This window comes from Aptenodytes patagonicus, chromosome 2 (assembly GCF_965638725.1).
Source record: "Aptenodytes patagonicus chromosome 2, bAptPat1.pri.cur, whole genome shotgun sequence".
Classification (NCBI taxonomy): domain Eukaryota; kingdom Metazoa; phylum Chordata; class Aves; order Sphenisciformes; family Spheniscidae; genus Aptenodytes; species Aptenodytes patagonicus.
Window position 1 is genome coordinate 83,704,922 of NC_134950.1, and position 18,800 is coordinate 83,723,721.

Here is an 18,800-nt window from a genome sequence, read left to right on the forward strand (position 1 = left end):
CTGTGTTAAACCAGTATCCTGCTCTCCAGCAGTGGTCATAAGCAGATGCATGGGGAAGAGTAAAAGCAGGGCAAACATACGTAATACTACTTCTTCCTCCTTCTTCCTCTGTTTTCTTCCTCCGTACTTTCCCTTACCCTCATCATTTCAGCTCAGGGACTTTGTTTACATTACTCTTAATGTTTTTCTGCTGTGTTTAAAATAGAAATAATTTTTTAAAAGTACCATTTAAAGTAAGTGTTTACTGAATAGGTATAGCTGAAAATAGTAGGGGCATGTAAAGAGTTGAAAAAAATCTGGTCAAGTGAATTTAGAGTTATAAAATTATTAAGAAAATAACAAGCTGTTGGTCTAGTATTGCTCTTTCAGGCCCAAAATGCTTTTTAGCAACCTTTCAGCCACTTAATTACAGCATTAATTATTCTTTATTATAGCATGAATAATATCTATTTTGATGGTGTTCACGTGATATTGAAAGATGTTCTTCATTTACTCATCTAAAAGTTGCTTACATTACTTGGGCTTTAAGAAACTCCTTGTGAAATACTTGAGCCTGTGGGATTGATCTCTGTCCTGCCATGTGGTTGCATAAGCTCCTATCTGTGTTTTCTACATTCCCGATTCCAAGAACAAGTCTATATTAAATTAATGCATCTTTCTTTCAAGATAGAGGGAAATGTTAGGCACCTCAAAATGGGGTTGACAGCAGCTAACATACCTGGGACTTAATCTTTTTCTACTGGTTGATGAGAGAATAAAAAACAAGGTTTGTGTAGTATCCCAGCTCACTTTTGGATTAAGGCCCTTGCCTTAATCTGCTTGCAGCCCTTATTTCACTGCTTGCGTCAGATTAGATTTCTTAGCTCAGGGCTTCTTTATCGGTGTATGTCTATGTGGTTTATTTAGGTGTGGGAAAGGGCTGGATCTTTGTTCGAAAAATAAAGGGTATTGGATGGGGAGAAATAAACCTGTTCATTCTGGAGGACTTGCACAACTCTTTGCACAAGAAATGTGGGCTGGTTCAGGAGAAGAGAAGGCAAAAAAGGGGCGAGGTGGGAGGGAATCTGATTGGAATTGCCCTGTAGGTATCTGAAGGCAGCAAAGTCAGACTACCTAGAGAAGGGTGGTCACGAGCAGGACCAGTGTCTATTTTGAATAATGTTCTAACACATCTTCACTGTAGTCTAGATAAACTGAAAACTTTAGGAGTATGTGATCAGCTGTCTCGGTTGTCTAAGCTCTTAAAACTTTTTTTTTGTTGTTTACAGTCCTTACCATATTGTGCTCTACTTATAATTTGATTTGTCACGTACCTGGGTGGAATAATGGATTTGATAATATTGCTCTGTTAGCCAGCATATTTTAAAAGATCTTTAAATGAGTACTTGCTGTTCATTGCTACCATTTTTTTTCTAAACAATCTTTTTCAGCTTATCCAGAGAGTAGGTGGGTCTTTTGAGCTGAGATATAGCAAAGGTTTCAAGACCATTGCAGGGGGTGTGGGGGTGGTGGTGTTAAACTTAGCCTTTTGCTCTGTTGCTTGGTCTTTGAAAACTTCGTCTTCCAGTGCTACTGTTAGCATACCTATGTATCTCCATTGATGGTCATTGTCAGATAAAGTCTTTCTTAAAATTTGCTTGGGTATTAAAATACTTTTTTTTTAAAAAAACCCCAAACAAACATATATAAAGATTATTCCTAAACTTGTCTGGAAGAAGGTAATGTGTAACTCTGTGCTCAATTATAGTTTTTTAAATTTGTTTAGCAATAGAAAAGTTGGTTTCAAATCTGCTGTAAAGTTATGAACTAAAAATATTAAACTTGCTGCTCAAGTATGTGATCAGCAAGAATGAATTTATATTTAATTTCCACGAGTTGCCATTTTCATTCTAAATTACTAAGCTGCTGACATCATGAAAAGCTGACACTAGAGAACGTATAAGCTTGGTAACTCAGGGCTGTGCTCCAAGCCTGTTTGTTTACTATGACTTCTTTGTAGTAATGAAGTTTATGACTTTATGATTATGACTTTACCGTAGCTTGTTGAGATAAACAGCTATAGTAAAGATTTAACAGCCTCAGCTCTCTGGTCCGAAAAGTCAGATTTCAGCAATGATTTGGTTAAAATGTACGGTAACTTACAATGGAAGGAGCATCAGTGTTAATTTTTATGGCCTTAGAGACTGTCTTCTGTGTTCACAGATTTCTCACATTACTTGTCTATGATTTCTGCCATAACGAATTAGTGATTTTTTTTTTTTTTCTTTCTTTCCTTAATATTTTCTTGCAGATGTTTGACTGGATCACACACAACAAAGGTCTGTTTCTGAACAGCTACACAGAGATCGGAACCAGTCACCCCCACGCGATGGAGCTTCAGACACAGCACAATCACTTTGCCATGAACTGTATGGTAAGAACAGGCCCCACTTTACAGCACTGACATGTTATCTATTTGCTCTATGTTAAGGTAGAATTTGTAAATCACACACATAAATCATTCCTTCTGTTACAAGTAGTGCAAATTTGTATTTGAGCAGTGAAATCATAAAACACAAAGGAGGAAAATAGAGGGTAGCCAAGTACAGAGGTACTTGTGATCAAGCAACAAAATTATTTTGACAAATGGCAGTATTCAACACAACCTCAGCACTTCTCAAATATAAGCATCCAGACTTCTAGAACCTGGGATGTGTGTTTGAGTACTGCTTTGAGTCTTGTAGGAAATTTCAGATAATCATGTGTAGTACAGAATTTAGCGCTCCATGCGGAAAGAAATAGCTCTCAGGATCTTCTGAATAGATTGCAACTGAGAGAAAAAGTTCTGAGAAGTAGTGATCAACAGCTGAGCCTGGTATAATAATTTTCCATATTTTTAAGAAGACACACTTCTCATTTCTGGCACAGTAGAATGGAGTTAAAACAAACTTTTTTTTTTTGTCAAATACCATCTTAGGATGAGCTATCAGTAGGCTGCAATTAAAAAAATTGGATTTTAACTGGCAGTGAGTGAAAGCTGCTTATTTTTAGTTTCATGAATTCCTGTTTGAACATGGGGACTAAATTTTCAAGTACATTTAGGTCCTTTTCACTAGGAGGATTGGAAGTGTTTAAATAACTTCGGGAGTCTGGGCCTAAATCCAGTCCCTGGCTGTCAGCTCAGTGAAGGAAGAACACTACCAGTCTTGTTAGAAATTAACATCCTTGGCAGTCCAAGGATGGGAATTGAATTAAAGTATGGTCGAAACAATCAACTCTTGCAAGAGGGTGTTTTTGTAGGACAGGACTACTAATTGTGGAAAGAGAGAGTGGCAAAGTAAACTTACCTAGGTTATGCGTCTTGCTGAAGTAATGGAAGGACTAGTAAGGCAGCTCTTGTGTACGGTATAGCTAGAGTTAAGGCAATAGAAGACATGAGTGGAGAAGGCACATTTTCTTCTTTTGCAACTCAGCTATGTTTGCAAAAGTTTAAAAAAACAAAAATCAATATGAACTTTTTGAAAAGAGTAAAGCAAATGCTGGGAACATTGTAATGAAGTTATGTAACATCATATATGGATTTAACTTTGACCATTAGGTTTGGAAGGTATAGGTTCACTCCACGGGCAGGCGGAATTGTTCCTTTATGGAGTACCTTGTTGTTGCTCATTGCTCTGCATATGAAGTAAAGCAGAAAGAAACTCATGGAAGGACAGTAGGTGTTATTGACATGAGATGACTTTTGGAACTTAGTAATTTTGGATGTCCTTCCAGGCAATTCTTGGGCTTGTACTCTAAAGGTTAAATTCTTCTTCTGTCAGCTTGTCCTTCATACAAAATGAACTTGTATTAGTCACTGTTGTCCTCTTTTCAAATTGGATGACTTTTTCCACACACCCCCCCCCCCAACTTCCATACTGTTCAGATGCTATCCACAGTAGGAAGCACTTGAGCAATGTAGCATAATCCCTCCTGCTCTGTTTTTGCTGTTAGTCTTTTGCTGTTAATCTCTGTTTTGCCTGTAGTAGTCAAATTCATTAACTACAGAGGACTTTTTCTCAGCCTGTACAATGATTTCTTGAAGCATGCAAGGAGAAGCTTAAATCTGGGGCACATTAAACAGTCCAAATATTCAAAAGGGGAAAAACAAGCTGCAGTTTTTTGATGTGTATCTGTAGCATAGCCCCCCTCAGAAAGTGGGTCTTTGGCACAGAAAAGGAAAATACAAATTCAAAATGATCAGTCCCTGGTTTTGATTTAAGCAGCGTTCAGATTTTCTGCATTTTATTTGGTTAAATGGTAAAAGCCTTACATGTAGATTAGGGGGAAAGATTAAACTGAACATAACATAAACAAATATGACGTGAACTGACTGAATTTTGGCAGGCCTTATTTTTCATTAGCTTTTAACTGGAAAAATGTCAGGCAATCTTTACTCCTGCAAGCATGTTCAGCTTCTCCCTGACCACTCTTCACATACACTCTGTGCTTAACAAGCTACTATTTGTTCACTGTTCTGTCAGTGTAACTCTTCAGTAATCAGAGTTGATTTAAGATCTCCCCTTAAGAGCATGTGAATGCTCTAACACTAGAGATAGAATTTAACTTTTAACCCATCTACAACCATGCAAATTTATTCAGCTGGATGGCGTAGAGGAAGGAAAACTGGCAACTATATATGAGGTTTATTATACGCAAGAGATTTTGAAGGCTTTTGATTGTGGCCCTAATTGGACCCTAATAGATACTGCTTTCTAGGCAGTTTCCTTGGGCTCACTTTAGGTGAGGAAGGGGACTGTTCAAAGGGTAAATGCTGGCCAAGCAGCTAAATGCAACCTCTTGCACTTGCTCGCAGCTTAACCCTGATAATTGATGTTGCAGCTGCTTTTCCCAACTCATTGTGGTTGCTGCAAGGCACATGCTCCCTTCAGAGCAGGTGCTACCCTCTGTCAGTAGCTGGCTCTCCCATCTCCCCTTCCTTCCCAAGTAGCAGCTTGGCTTTCTGAGAGGTGCAGGAGGGCAACTTCTGCAGCTGTTTATGCCAAACTCGGGTGAGAAAGAGCGACGGCCTTTGGGTGAGATGCCAAAATTTTAATCTGGTCTTCCAGTCTGAAATGAGGATGTAAACCATTGTGAAAGCTACCTAGTTCCTGTCATGAACAGGAGTTGCTTACATCAAGGACAAAGAGGACTTGCTGAATATTTCTTTTTTTCCTTGTAATGGCTTTCTGCCATTTTTAGATTCTGATTTTCAGTATCACAGCACAAAGTAGTTGGAAGTTTAAACCAAATGTTGTAAAACAAAAAGGTGAAGAATACATTGGGGGAGGGATTTAACTGTACTTGCAGCAGTTTCACTAGCAAGCGATACGCCTAGGAATCTTGTGTATTCAGTATGCAATAGGCTCATGTGGTTGCACTTCAAGGTAACAGGAATAAGTTCATGAAAGTCTTAAGCGTAATACACGGACTGGTTCTCATTGCGATGAAACTGTCCCAGAGAAAGCTGGATAGATGCAGTGATGTGCATTGAAGATGGTTACCATTGCTTAACACACAGGTTCATGTGGCTAAAAAGGCTGCTGTCTGAAAGATAGTTCACATGTGCAGCTGTAGGTATGTGACCTGCTATTACTGAATTCAAGAGGCTGTTCACTGATAAATGTCAAGGCTGTGTCTTCATAGGGCAAGTAGATCCCATATTCCCTAACTGTGGGGAAAAACAAACTTGCAATGATTCTCTCTAAAGACGTGGACGGATTTTCAGTACAATTTAAAAGGCCTGCTTTCAGCAACAGTAAATTGCTGTTGTCAAGTCCTGAGATTCATTTGAGTTAAGCAATACTCAGTTTTAGCTTGAAGTTCCTCTTTGGGTGACTAAACCAATGCTTCACTTCTCAAAACAAGTTTTTAGTACCTTTTAAGGGAGAAACTTGCAAATAAGGCATCATAGGAGTTGCAAATACAAAAATTATCTGTCAAGTTTTTGAACTGCAAAGACAAAGTACCCATGATTATATGATTAGTCAGTCTTGCATGCAAGAGTGGGAGAGATTGATTCTGTGTCTGTCCACTCTTTTTCCTGCCATTTTCCATTTGCCTGCTGGGACACAAGGGAAACAAAAGCAGCCGTGAAATATGGGTGAGGAGGAGGAGGATGTTATCTATTTGAATACTTTCTTCTACACTTCTTGCTAGATCAAATGGCCTTGCTTTCATTACAGCTTAACTGTGCCCCTTACTGCACTGGTGAGGGTCAAAATGACTGGAAATTTAGGCAAAAGGAAACTTTCTTTGGAGGAAGCTGACACTGGCTTCTATTAAAGGGCATGCTATAACTACTTCTTGTCTCAGGGCTAATAGGACCATCAGTAGAAGCTATGTTTATTAACCATAATCCAAGAAGTCCTGTGTCAATTGTAAGCATATTGCGAAGTTGATTAATGTTCTCAGAACATTAATCAGGCTGTTGGCGTATACTAAACCACTTTATCAGGGTAGTAATCAAATCATTAACGTCATCCAAAAAGAGGGTGCCAGAGATGAGCACTGGTGAGAGTTTTGGGAGGTTAAAATAAAAGCATGAACACAACGCTTGAATATCACTGGGTTTACAGAGTTAAAAGTGACTTACTTGGCTTGGCTTGCTCAAATCCAGGCACAGGGTCTGGTACAAATGAAAACATTAAGAAGGTCAGGTGAGGTAAAATCAGCTTAGGTGACAGCTAGTGTGACTTTTTCCTTTTCCTTTGTACTATTGATATATTTCACTCTTGAGATTCTTTTTATTTTAAATATATATTTTTGTAACCATACAGAGTTGTCGCTTGAGATAGACTTAAGCACCATGTGAATTCTAGACTGCCTTGGGTCCTCTGAGACTTCAGCAAATGAGAGCAAGACCACAGGTTGTGAATTGCGCATTCTTTCTCAGATTGCTTTGAAATGCAGATTTTCACAAAAGACTTTGTGCAGAATGGTGAACAGTAGTAAGCTAGCTCTTCTTTCTTGGGGGGGACATGTCTGCATGTCTGTGTTGTGGGTTTTGGTGGGGTTTTTTTTGTTGTTGTTTTTGTTCTGTGTTTTTTTTGTTGTTTTTTTTTTAAACTAATAGATAGCTCAGGCAGGGCTTTCAGTAAAAACAAATAAATAAATGGTAAAGTCCATCAACTGTCCAACCAATCTAACATCCCTAATAGACAAGATAAAGACTCTAAATGGGGATGGGGTAGTAGAGTAGGTAAAATGTATTCAGTCAAGTTTTTGGTGGTTCTGAAGAACCATAGTTTAAGCAAACCATGGATATGTGATGTTCTTGAAGTTCAGGGAATGCACAGCTGTGGATCCTGATCAGACTGGGAGGATGTTTTTTGAGTGTGCATCCGTAAGGGAATCTTTCTGGTGCCAGAGCAGTTAATGCTTAGACACAATGTCTGGATGTGACCAACCTGAGGAGAGACTGAAAAGGCAAAATGAGTTCAGGCTATTTCCAGCTTCTGAGGAGCACTCCAAAGTCAACAAGATGAAATAGAATAGGCTAGATGTGCAACCCTTAAGAGGAAAGAAGCAAATAAACAGATTTTAAAAAGCAATCAGCTGGTGAGGTGTTAATACGGCAACAAGTATGTTCATGTCAATGGATCATGAACTAAAAGAATAGACAGCGGTGTTACTGCAAAGAAGCAAATCTTATTTCACTCTTGATACTTACTGGGGGTGCTGAACTTAAGATTTGTAAAGAAATTGCTCTGATTCAGTTGATCCTAGTAGAGAACTAGGTCCAGTTTAGAGCCCTATACTTAATGTTGTAATGGGGAACATCCAGATGAAAATGACATGGCTGTAATGAGAGGTTGAAGGCGTGGGCATTTACTATGAGAAAGTGAAGGTAAGTGAAGAGTAAGAGAGGAAAGAAGGTGGGGTTGGACTATATAGTCTTGCAGTAAGATTTCCCAGGTCCACCATGAAAAATGTAGGAGAGAGAGATGATAAAGTTGAAGAAAGTTAGAGTGAAATTATATTTCACTTGTTCCAGTGCTGATAGCAATGGTTAAATAGTTACCTGGGAATATTTTGAGGATCCTTGTAGTTGAAGAACAGGTTAAACGCTTTTCTTAATTGTAGTCTGGAAGTTGCTGAGTTTGTTTTTTTTTAAGGGAAGAGATCAGGTCTATATAGAGGTGCCAGTTATGATGCTTATGGATTGTGTCACTGAGGTGGTTGTTTTTAACACTGAATGCTTAATAGTCTCTGTGTCAGAAAACTACTGTTTGAAATCTTAGAGCTAAAAAAACATTTTCTAAATGGGTCTGGGAAAATCAGGAAATAAAATAGAACCTTCAGGGCATCCACCAGCTTTATTTTGTATTGAGTGTGATAGAAGTTCAGTTAAGCTGGCAGGCTGTCACCTGTATTTTTCCCTGTGTACTTGCCTTTCAGGCACACACCAAAGAATGACACAGTGCACTACAGCTTGTGTTAGGCTACTGATCTGTGTTGCTTTGCTGAGCAATACTTTTTTATATGTACACTCCCTTTAGGGAATAATTCTGCAATGAGGAGCTTTCCAGATATTGTAATGTGTCTTTTCAGCTTCTGGCTAAAGGGCATTGTGAGAGAAAATAATCGTACTAAGTACATTCATGCACTTACTGTATGTACTGTAATGCAGTAACTTGAATTGTTCCCTTTTTAGTTTTGTTAAAATAGTTGTGTAACAGAATGAAAGAAATGCAGTATCACTTTAGCCTTTCACTTTGGACAGTTGATACACATTTAGAAGCTGCAGATGTTTCATGCAGATTCACATGATGTAAATGAGATGGCTGAATAAGTCTTGAACAGTTATTTCCTGATAGCTGTTGCTTCTTTAACTAAAACCGGGATGTAAATCCATGCAATGACTAAGACGTCAGTCCTTGGGGAATGAGCTTACTTGGAACAGTGTTTCTCAAGCAATGCACAAAATACGCATTTGTCATATAATAATGATAGTGGACCTGCCTGTCCTTTTCAAAAATTGAACAAGATCTGTTAACCTTCAAGGATCAGTTAAAGATAGTCCAACTGTAGTGAGTTGCTATTTGAGATTCTTTTCCTCTTTAACTAAATCTGTCTCTTCTGGGTCATTGCATTCTAAAAAACTGAAACTTAAACCTTTAGTAGATATATCAGGTAGTAAGGGATATGGTAGTGGGTGGGGAAAAAAAGGTTGAGATTATTGTGAGAGTTTTTTTGAGGAAAGGAATGTGGTATACATAGCTTGGAAAGTGTTCAACTGTCAGCATATTAATTCATATTCATACTGCTACAGGGCGTATTCTTCAACACTTGTGAGGCCATATTGCCATGGGAAAATGAATGCATTTTAACCGCAGCTCAGTTTTGATTTGTTTAACTTCACATTTATGGTGCCCTGTCCTTCATATCTGACTGATGTTCCAGAATTTCCAAAATTCCTGTGTTATGATACACAAACAGTTCAAATGGCAGTCTAATATAGCCTTTATTTTTTTCTCTTTTGGCACTTGTTTTTTTCACACCACTGTAAAAGGCATGTAAAGGCTTTCTGGATTCATTTAGCAGTCTCTTATTTATGCTACATACTCTTTAATAGGCCTAAATGCTCTCCAGTCTTTTAAAATTTGTTGGAAGTAGCAGTTCTATTCTCTTCCAGTTGTGCGGCTGTGCTTAAAAGGAGAGCATAGATGTGTGAGATTTACCTAAAAAATGAAAAGGTAGTATTGTGCAGGAAGGAAAAACAGCCAACATGACACTGTTGTGCTCAATTTATTAAGGGGACCAGCTGAGGTGTAGGCTGTGTCAGGTATATGTATTGCTTGCATACGTGCATACAGTTACAATTAATAGAGACCCGTGCCAATTACCACTGAGATGAGTCAGCACAGTGAAGCTTGGAGGAACTGCAACACTTGCTCCAGCCAGTCAGTGTCAGGGTCTGGGCAGTGGCTCGACGCCAACAGGTAATGGTTCCACCTCAGATCTCAGCATCTACGTGGCGTTGGGTGTCCACGTGCCAGAGTTCTCCCCTGACCTCTCTTACTGGCAGGGGTATAGTCAAATTTTGGCACAGGCTGCCCATCTCATCTCTCAACAGTAATATAACCATACAGTTTTCCAGCATTTTCAGATTTTGTTCTTCTGTCACTTGTTGAACTGTGGCCTTTACTGAGGCTTGTTGCAGTCAGTTCTGTTCCCCCTGGCTCACTGGACTCAGTTCCTCAAGCCTTGATCGGGGAAGGTTGTGATGCTGCTGCTGACAGGTAGCTAACTGCTCCATGGCATTTCTTGCATGCTGGCATTCCAGAAAGCACTGCGTGGACAAGAGGGAAAAATATTTCACTGCAGAATGTTGAGATTTTAATGGTGTTTGTTGTTTTCTTCCCAACCGTTCTGTGTGATCGTGTTTGGCAGTTTGGCCCCACATGTAAAGTTTTAGGATACAGGCAAGAACGAGTGCAGCTAACAGAAGTAGCCAATGGATGCAGCAGTTTTTGCTGCAGTTCTTGCAGAAAGGGCCAGCAATTCTGCTCAGAACAGCATCCATGTCCTCGGCAATGGTGGTGATGTGCCCCAGGGCACAGTCCCCAGCTACTGCTGGACTGACTATCCCTGTAACATCGGAGGCCTCAACCCAGAGGGAGCTCCAGAAGGAGGATGCAGCTCTGCAGGTCTGGGGCTGCAGGGAATGCCTGTGGCCTCTTGCTAAGGCTGGGGCAGCAGGACTTAGTTGTCTTGGCCACAGGAGGTGTGCAGTTATTAAGGATCTGTGTCACCAAGTAAAGGAGCTGCAGAAGGAGGTCAGCAGTCTGTACAGCATCAGAGATAATGAGAAAGAGATTGACCACATCTTTTCCAACACTGCAGCTTCAAGAGCCCAAACTGCCAATTGTACTGAAGGGAGGAGGGTCAGGCAGACTCTGTGCCTGTCTGTTCGGGAAGTGGAGACTCCTATGATGAGGGTTGGAAGATAATGGCTTCCGGCACTAGGAGGAAGGTTTCTGCTCCACCTGAAGATCTGCAGCTACAGAGTAGGTTCACTAACCTCACTGTTGATGAGGAGCTGGGAGCTGTCAAATAAAGCATCTGTGCCATCTGTGTCTGAGCCACACAGGGGCACCAAGAGGAAGAGGCGAGTGATAGTAATGGGAGACTCCCTTCTGCAGGGAACAGAGACCCCCATCTGCCAACCTGACTCATTCTCTATGGAAGTTTGCTGCTTGCTGGGGGCTCGGATTTGGGATGTTGTGGAAAGACTGCCAAAGCTTGTCCAGCCCTCAGACTATTGCCCCCTGCCGCTCTTCCATGTGAGCACCAGCAATACTGCCAGGGGTGACCTGGAAACTCTTAAGCGTGACTACATGGCTCCAGAGGCAATGGTCAAGGGCATGGGAGTCCAGGTGGTTTTCTTCTCAATCCCACTGGTGAGAGGGTAGATAGATCCTGCAGGTCAACAACTGTTTACACAGCTGATGTTGGCAACAGGGTTTTGGTTTCCCAACCGTGGGAACCTCTCTCTGAGGATCAAGGATTGCTATTCAACTAAGTGGGGCAAAAGTGTCTTTGCCAGCAGGCTGGGCAACCTGATAAGAAGAGCTGTAGGATAAGAATGATGGGAGAGGGAGAAGAGGACCAACAATCAACTGAGAAGTGGTGGACTGGGTTGGCAAGCAAAGGGTCTGCTGTGATGTGAACAAAGGGGATGCTGTAATCAACAAAACAGGGCTGAACGGGGGTTGCTCCAAGTGTACACACAAAAATTAGGATGTGCCTACAGGACAGCATTATGTGGAAAGCTCTCATTCCCTTTTTGGGAAGTCACCATGACCAAGTTCTTCTCTGAAGTACCTGTATGGCATGCTTGTGTTGTACAGGGAGAGGCTTAGAGAGCTGGGATTGGTTACCCTGAATAAAGGCATGCTTAGGAGGGATCTTACGTATATAAAAATATAAATACCTGATGGGAGGGAGTAAAGAAGACAGAACCAGACTTTTCTCCATGGTATCCAGTAACAGAACAAGAGGTAATGGCACAAGTTGAAATACAAGAAATTCCATTTAAACATAAGAAACACTGGAGCACATTGCCCAGAGAGATTGCGGTTTCTCCATCCTTACAGATTCTCAGAACCCCACTGGATGTGACCCTGAGCAACCCGCTCTGACTGAAGCTACTTTGAGCAGGGGGGTTGGACTAGATAATCTCCAACCTCAACAATCCTGTGATTCTAAGAACTTCATTCTAGATATATGAGAGTCAGCCCAACTGAAAGAGGTGTCGACTCAGCATTGTATACATGTAGCTCTGGAAGAGCTACTTAGAAACCTTTTGGTGGTGAAGTTGTTCTTGTTTCTGGCTTTGCAGGAATCAGAAACTCTTGATTGCTTCCTTTGAAAAATATTGTTTGTTAATACAGAATCAGAACAGGAACAGATTTTAGATACTTAAGGCCAAAATGCATATGTGACCTAAAAGGAAAGAAAATTAGAGTGACGTAAGAGCCATCAGTGAGTAATGCCAGTATGCTGGAGAATCTTTCTGATCTTTGACTTTATTTGTCTAGTTTTCAGTGCTAGCTCAGGGGCAATATAGTGGCAGGAAAATAAAATCTAAACCTGTTGAACTCCTTAGAACTTAGAGTTCTGTATTTTGTTACTTAAAAAGTAGAAATACTTTCAGAAGTTGATGTAAAGATTTGTAGAGTGATGTTGCACACATGCATGGATAGATCAAGTGCTTGCTAATTACACTTTGATTTTCCTATATTGTGCGTGTCTGAATGTCTTGTTGACTTGAACATCTGTAAACGTTCTTATTGAGGCTGTTGCAACATATGGTTAGCTTTTCCTCTTCATTGTAATAATGGGTCTTCATATAATATGACTTTAAGCTGACCTTTAACGTTAGCTTGAGACTCTCCGGTCGTTTCAAGTTGTCCTTCTCCCTTGTCATTAATACAGATAGGCTGTTACGTTATACACCTAGATTCCAAAGTTAGGCATGCACAAAGTTGGCAAATAAAACCAGTCTACTAAGCAGTACTGTAATAAAGAAGAATTTTATAGAAGTGTACCTCTGTATTTAAGTGGTCTGCTAACTTCCACTATTTTTTCCCTCCTTCTTCATAGAATGTGTATGTAAACATAAACCGCATCATGTCAGTAGCAAATCGCCTGGTCGAGTCTGGCCATTATGCTTCACAGCAAATAAAACAGATTGCTAGTCAGTTGGAGCAAGAATGGAAGGCATTTGCTGCAGCCTTGGATGAACGTAGCACGTTACTGGATATGTCCTCCATCTTCCATCAGAAAGCTGAACAGGTTAGTGAATGGGGAGGGCGCCAACAAAAGTTTCTGTGCTGGAATGGTGAGTTGTACTGTTTTGCTTTTGATTTAGACGGAAGTACAAGACAGTGATTGAAAAGGTCGGCAAGAAAGCCAGAGCATTCATTTCTGCCCATTTCAGCTGATACTCAAAAAAAACCTTGTTCTCCTCAGGACAGCCCACTGCCCTTATATTCTCCACAAAATGCCTTGCCCATATCACTTAGCCATATTAGCTATATGAATTAAAATGAAGTGGACATAAATGCTTAGCTATATGAAGCTCTTAAGTTGAAAGAAAGAAAGGAAAAAATTTAGTATAGTCAGTATCGATATAATGCCTTTCCTACATCCAGAAATGATCACTTGTTCTGTTCTCTTCACCACTCCACCCCAATCGGTCCTTGAGTGTCAAGATTTAACTCATAGCAATTGCTTATAGAAAACTAAGTTGAACTGGCCTGAAAGTTGAGAAGTTAATTAACTGTCTTCTGAATCTGAAATTGTGGTGGGAGATGTTTACTTAGTATCCCATAAGAGATTCCTCCTATATTAAACAAAAATTTTAGCTTTAGGCCTATACCAATTATTTTAATTAAGTCATTAACCATGTGTAACTGCCAGAGAAGAGGTATATGTAGGGGAAATAGGAATAAATATCCCCAAGTTAATAGTCTTGATGGTGAAAGCATATTTTCCCCTCAAGGGAATTCAGTTCTGAAGGAGTTGCTACGTGTTTGCTGTTGAGTCACCCACTGATATTATATACTGTCTGCTCTGTACATCTCTGGTAGATTTGGAGAGCAGAGGTTCTTGGATGGTTATGGCTGACTGAAGCTCTGGTGTGCTGTATGGCTGCTGTAGATACTTTTCTTTCCATTTGCCTTGCTAAATTGGATCCAAGAAAAGGTCTCATGTCTGATATTACTTTAATTTGGAATAAATGAAGGAACCACTTGGGAGCTGATTACTGCAGAAATAGAGAGAGGCAGCACACTTTATTTTAAGAAGTTTTTTTCCTGATTTCTACTACACAGATGCTCAACTTCATAAATGTCCAGAAATTAGAAATGTGAACGTATTAAGATGCAAATACACATTGCTTTTCATTATGTTAGTGGTGACATTGGTTTAACTGTCCTTAGACAGACTAAGGTAAAGTATATAAACTGATGCCACTATAATAAGTATTTTTAGCAGGTTTTACAGAAAAGCCATATAAAAAGGAGACAAATGAATTGTTTTCTGGTATAAAAGTCACCAACCAGCTTGAAGCATTTGATAGACACAGTGTGGTACCTAATCAGTATTGATGCTTTTCTAATTGCTTGGGTTATTCAGGTTTACCTTTAAGCACTGTCAGCCATGCATATAGGAGAGAGATGGTGGAACATGAACAGATAGGTATATCCTGACTCAAATGCTGTCCTTTTTCATAAGAAAATGATGTTCATCAGAAGTCAGGGGAGTAAATTTGGTGTGTGTGTGTGTGTGTGTGCTGGGCAACTTTGGTAAGGGTCGGTGTTACCTTCTTCAGCACTAAATGTAAGTGTAAACAGGAGGAAAGAGAAGAATGAGATAAAATAGTGCAGCATCTGCTGGGATTAATTTACTTTTTAATTGTCCTTCTGCGGTTTTCATTTTATGATTAACTGTGATGGATAGTCATAGTTGCTTTGTAAGATACCTGGCTGTGATATATTAGCTGTTTCATTAACAGCGAAGAGTGAGTTCAAGGAAAGAGGGTTTAGAATGAGAGGAATGACCCCCTTTAGAGACTGGTGATGCTTCACCTACATAAAAAGATGATTAAAAAATAAGCAGCCAAAGAAATAACACACCCTTCTTGAATGCACGTGTTCCCTTGCACGTGACAGGTAAGTGTCGCTGCCTACTGTCAGACACAGTGAAGACTGCACCCAGCTATCAGTGCCTGCTGACTGGTGCAAGAGGTGTAGCTCTGTGGTCCCACATGGAGCTTCTTTTAATGTTCAGTGCTTAACATTAGAGATTTTTAAAATTGTCCCTTGATAAAATGAGAATTAAATAAGTATCTTAGAGTTAAGTACTCTATCACCCTTCCTCCTAGCTTTCAAACAATAATGGAGTACCAGAAATGGCCTGTGGATTACCTTTTCCTTTAAAGACTACATGTGCTCCAGGAATTAAGATATGTATGATGCCAGTAATGGCTTGGTCTCTTAAAACTTTTGAGACTTGAACATGACATGAACAGACGACAAATTTAGTTTACAGATACCACATGTGCTTGGCTGTACTAAGTTTAACAGCTATGAAAAGTCCTAGAAAAACAGATTCTTTTTTCCTCTTTCCTTTCCTAGCATAACGAGGGTATAAAATTCATGCCCCCTAGCTGTCAAAAATAAGTTGACAGAACTTCTGCTGTGCATACAGCTACGATGTCAGTTTCTTGTCTGTCAAGACAGCTTAAGTGTCAGAGATAAATTGTCTGCAGAAGAGATTCTGTTGCAGTAACCTCAATTTCCCCTGAAAGGCTTGACTTGAGCAGCTGTGCTGAAATGGCTGTGTGCTCAAAGTTCAGTGTTAGTCCTAAGAGACCCCCGCTTAAGTTGTAAATCCCTTACATGCTTGCTGCTGTAGTAGCTTGCCAAATGGATTTAGTGCTTCTCTGCATATAGTAGTTAGTGCTTTGGGGACTGAGGTGTGAATTTGCTGTGCTCTAAGACTGCTTTGCCTCCTTGGTGATCTCTTTCCAGCAAGAGACAACTGTGGAGTGTTTCAGTGAACGGTTCACCATTAATTCTTTGTGTGTGTGTGCGTCTGTACATACGTGCGAAGTGACTTGGTTTTCTCTGAAGATTTAAAAAAGATGAGGTGATACCTCATGATACCATGAGTATCTGCACAGGGAGTTGATGGGTAAGAGCTGAGGGTCTGGACTTGAAAATTGTAGCATGTTTTACCTCTTTGTGTAGGCAAGACCTTAATTGGCTTTCATGCACCTGAAATGGTAGGTACAGGGTGAAGTAAACTTTTTCTTAGCTGCAAAGTCAAGAAAAGGAGCAAGAGTAAACTTGAAGCATCAGTATTGCCAACAGTTTAATTGGTTCTGAAGGCTGCCAACATACCACTAAGCCTGCCTGTCTGTGAATGGCTCAAAGAGTTCCATCTAACTAAAAGCACAAGTATAGTCAGACTTGAATATTTGTTTCTATTCTGATATAAGCTTCATTTTGGTCAGTTTAGAGAGAAATACACTAAACATTTTTCCTTTAAAAAAGTCTTTTCAGTGGCTGTCACACAGATGCCAGTCCTTTTGTATATTACCAACACGTGTATACTTATTGATAGAACCCAAAATCAAGCAGAATGTTTTTTCTCTGTTGCAGTACATGAGCAATGTGGACTCATGGTGTAAAGCCTGCGGTGAGGTGGAGCTTCCCTCAGAACTGCAAGATTTAGAAGATGCTATCCATCATCATCAAGGGATATATGAGCATATTACCTTGGCTTACTCTGAGGTAAGTGTCCTGTTTGTTTCCTTAGGTTGCTGACTAAAATGGTGTAATGTTAAGTTTGGATTATGAACTGGCATTGCTTGTTGCATAGCGCATTAGTTGGAAACTCAAGTGCCAAGCTTCTTTTTTAATTTAGTATACTGGACTTTGCTACTGTTGTTCGAAAGTTAAGTGTTAAGTCTTCCCCTTAATCTGCAAGAAATTTAAAAGGCAAGGTGGAACCTATGGTACAAACAACCCATGCAGTGTACTAAGTATGTTTTAATTTACATTTGCATATTGCTACCTTTCAAGAGCAGTATAATACTATCGTTTAAACATTTACTTGAAGGGAAGCTAGCTGGGTATTCTTTGGGAAAGTATTCTGTTGGCATGGATTGCTTTAAGTGTGTTTTGAAAATCAATCTCTGAAATTGCCTCACAAAAAAGGCTTAACCATCAAAGGATGTCACTTGACAAGCCGGAAGTTATATACTTAGTTCTGCCAACCTCAAAGACACTTAGATGAGCCAATGTGCCTATGTAGCCAGCATTCGTAAGATGAGCATATCCTGTGCTGCTGCTCTAATCTTGGATTCTGCACACAATGAAGTAATAATATTTCTTAGTATTTCTAATAGATGTATTTACAACTTAAGATAAAATGCTTATTTTGAAGGTGGCCTAGAAAGCAATGACTAAAGTATCTATTGTTTTTCTTCAAATATTGAGTTCTCTCATGTGCTTTAGTTAGCTGAAGTGAGAAATCAAGTGGGTATCGACTTCACTATTAGATAACAGGTATTTTCTGTATTTCCTGTTGAGCTTTTCTTGCTTTCTTTTTCCAGGGTTGTTCTCATCACAGGATAAAACTGTTATTGCTGTTAAATTGGACTGGTGTTATTCTGGATTAAATACAGTAGTTTCTGTTCTCATGAAAGTTGCAGAAAAGTATGCATTTGATTAAATCATGGTAAAAAATGATCAGTGGACACAGTATAGCTTCAGCCACAGCTTGCACCTCCTTTTAAAAGGAGGTCATGTGGGACTGAAATAATTGTTCTGATTTATACATTACATCAAAGATAAAACTACTTTCTGATGAACCAGCTCTATTTATGGGCGACTGAATCATAAGTCTGGTCACATTTCATTTAGCAATAAAGGGAGGGTAAGATTAGTGCTGATGATCAGTCCTATTGTTGGTATATCAAAACCGGATTTTTTGAATACCTGCCATCTTAGGGCCTGCATAAACTTTATTACCATGTCAGACGTCCAGAGTTCACATGAGTTGTTGTTCTTTTGTGTAAAATACACACTGATATCCCCATTCCTGATATATGCCACCTTGCCTTGGCAACTGATCTAACGACATACTGAAGCACACCTTTGGTGATAAAACTTGTGATCTTACTACACATACCTGTTCTAACTCATTCTTGAGAGCATGCTTTGTAGGAAGGTTTCTTGTCTTCATTATAACCTCTCTTCATTGGGAGGATCCCTTTATAAAACAAGGGACAGAGGTGTAGCACGTTTGTAGTAGATTTATGAGGAGAGAGGCAATCTGGGGTGCATGCTCCATGAGAGTGCAGCAAGGAATAAGAAGGGGCTGTCTGGAATAATGATTACAAAGCATTGAAGTTAAAATAGTGAGATTTTTTTGGTTTGGTTTGGTTTGGATTGGATTGGGTTTGTTTGTGTTTTTTCATCAGGGATGTGACTGGATTAGAGCCTGCTGTTAAGTGTAAATAAGTACTGCGAATTACCATGTTAAATACTGTTTGCTTCCTGGTGATGCATAATGAAAATAAATTAGATGGGTAGATTATAGGATTGCTCTGGCAAATACCTTGAAAATTTATTGAGGATTTCAAAGCTGTAGCTTTTGACTTTGGGATAGCTAGAGATTTTAACAAAACCTTCATTGGTACTGCTCAAAAAAACCCAGGTGCCTTTCTTCTAATTTCAGGTCATTACTTTTCCCCATCTGGT

General features: G+C 39.7%; 1 protein-coding gene across 4 annotated transcripts in view; it reads left to right on the forward strand.

Moving 5' to 3' along the window:
• TRIO (trio Rho guanine nucleotide exchange factor) overlaps window positions 1–18,800 on the forward strand; it is a 260,532-nt gene that overhangs the window by 88,679 nt on the left and 153,053 nt on the right. For 3 of the 4 annotated variants that reach the window (XM_076330348.1, XM_076330349.1, XM_076330351.1), the window contains exons 6-8: window positions 2,291–2,413; window positions 13,129–13,320; window positions 16,695–16,826. In XM_076330348.1, coding sequence (XP_076186463.1) covers window positions 2,291–2,413; window positions 13,129–13,320; window positions 16,695–16,826 — 447 coding nt within the window. The remainder of the gene's footprint in view (window positions 1–2,290; window positions 2,414–13,128; window positions 13,321–16,694; window positions 16,827–18,800) is intronic. The other variant, XM_076330350.1, reaches the window with a different exon arrangement.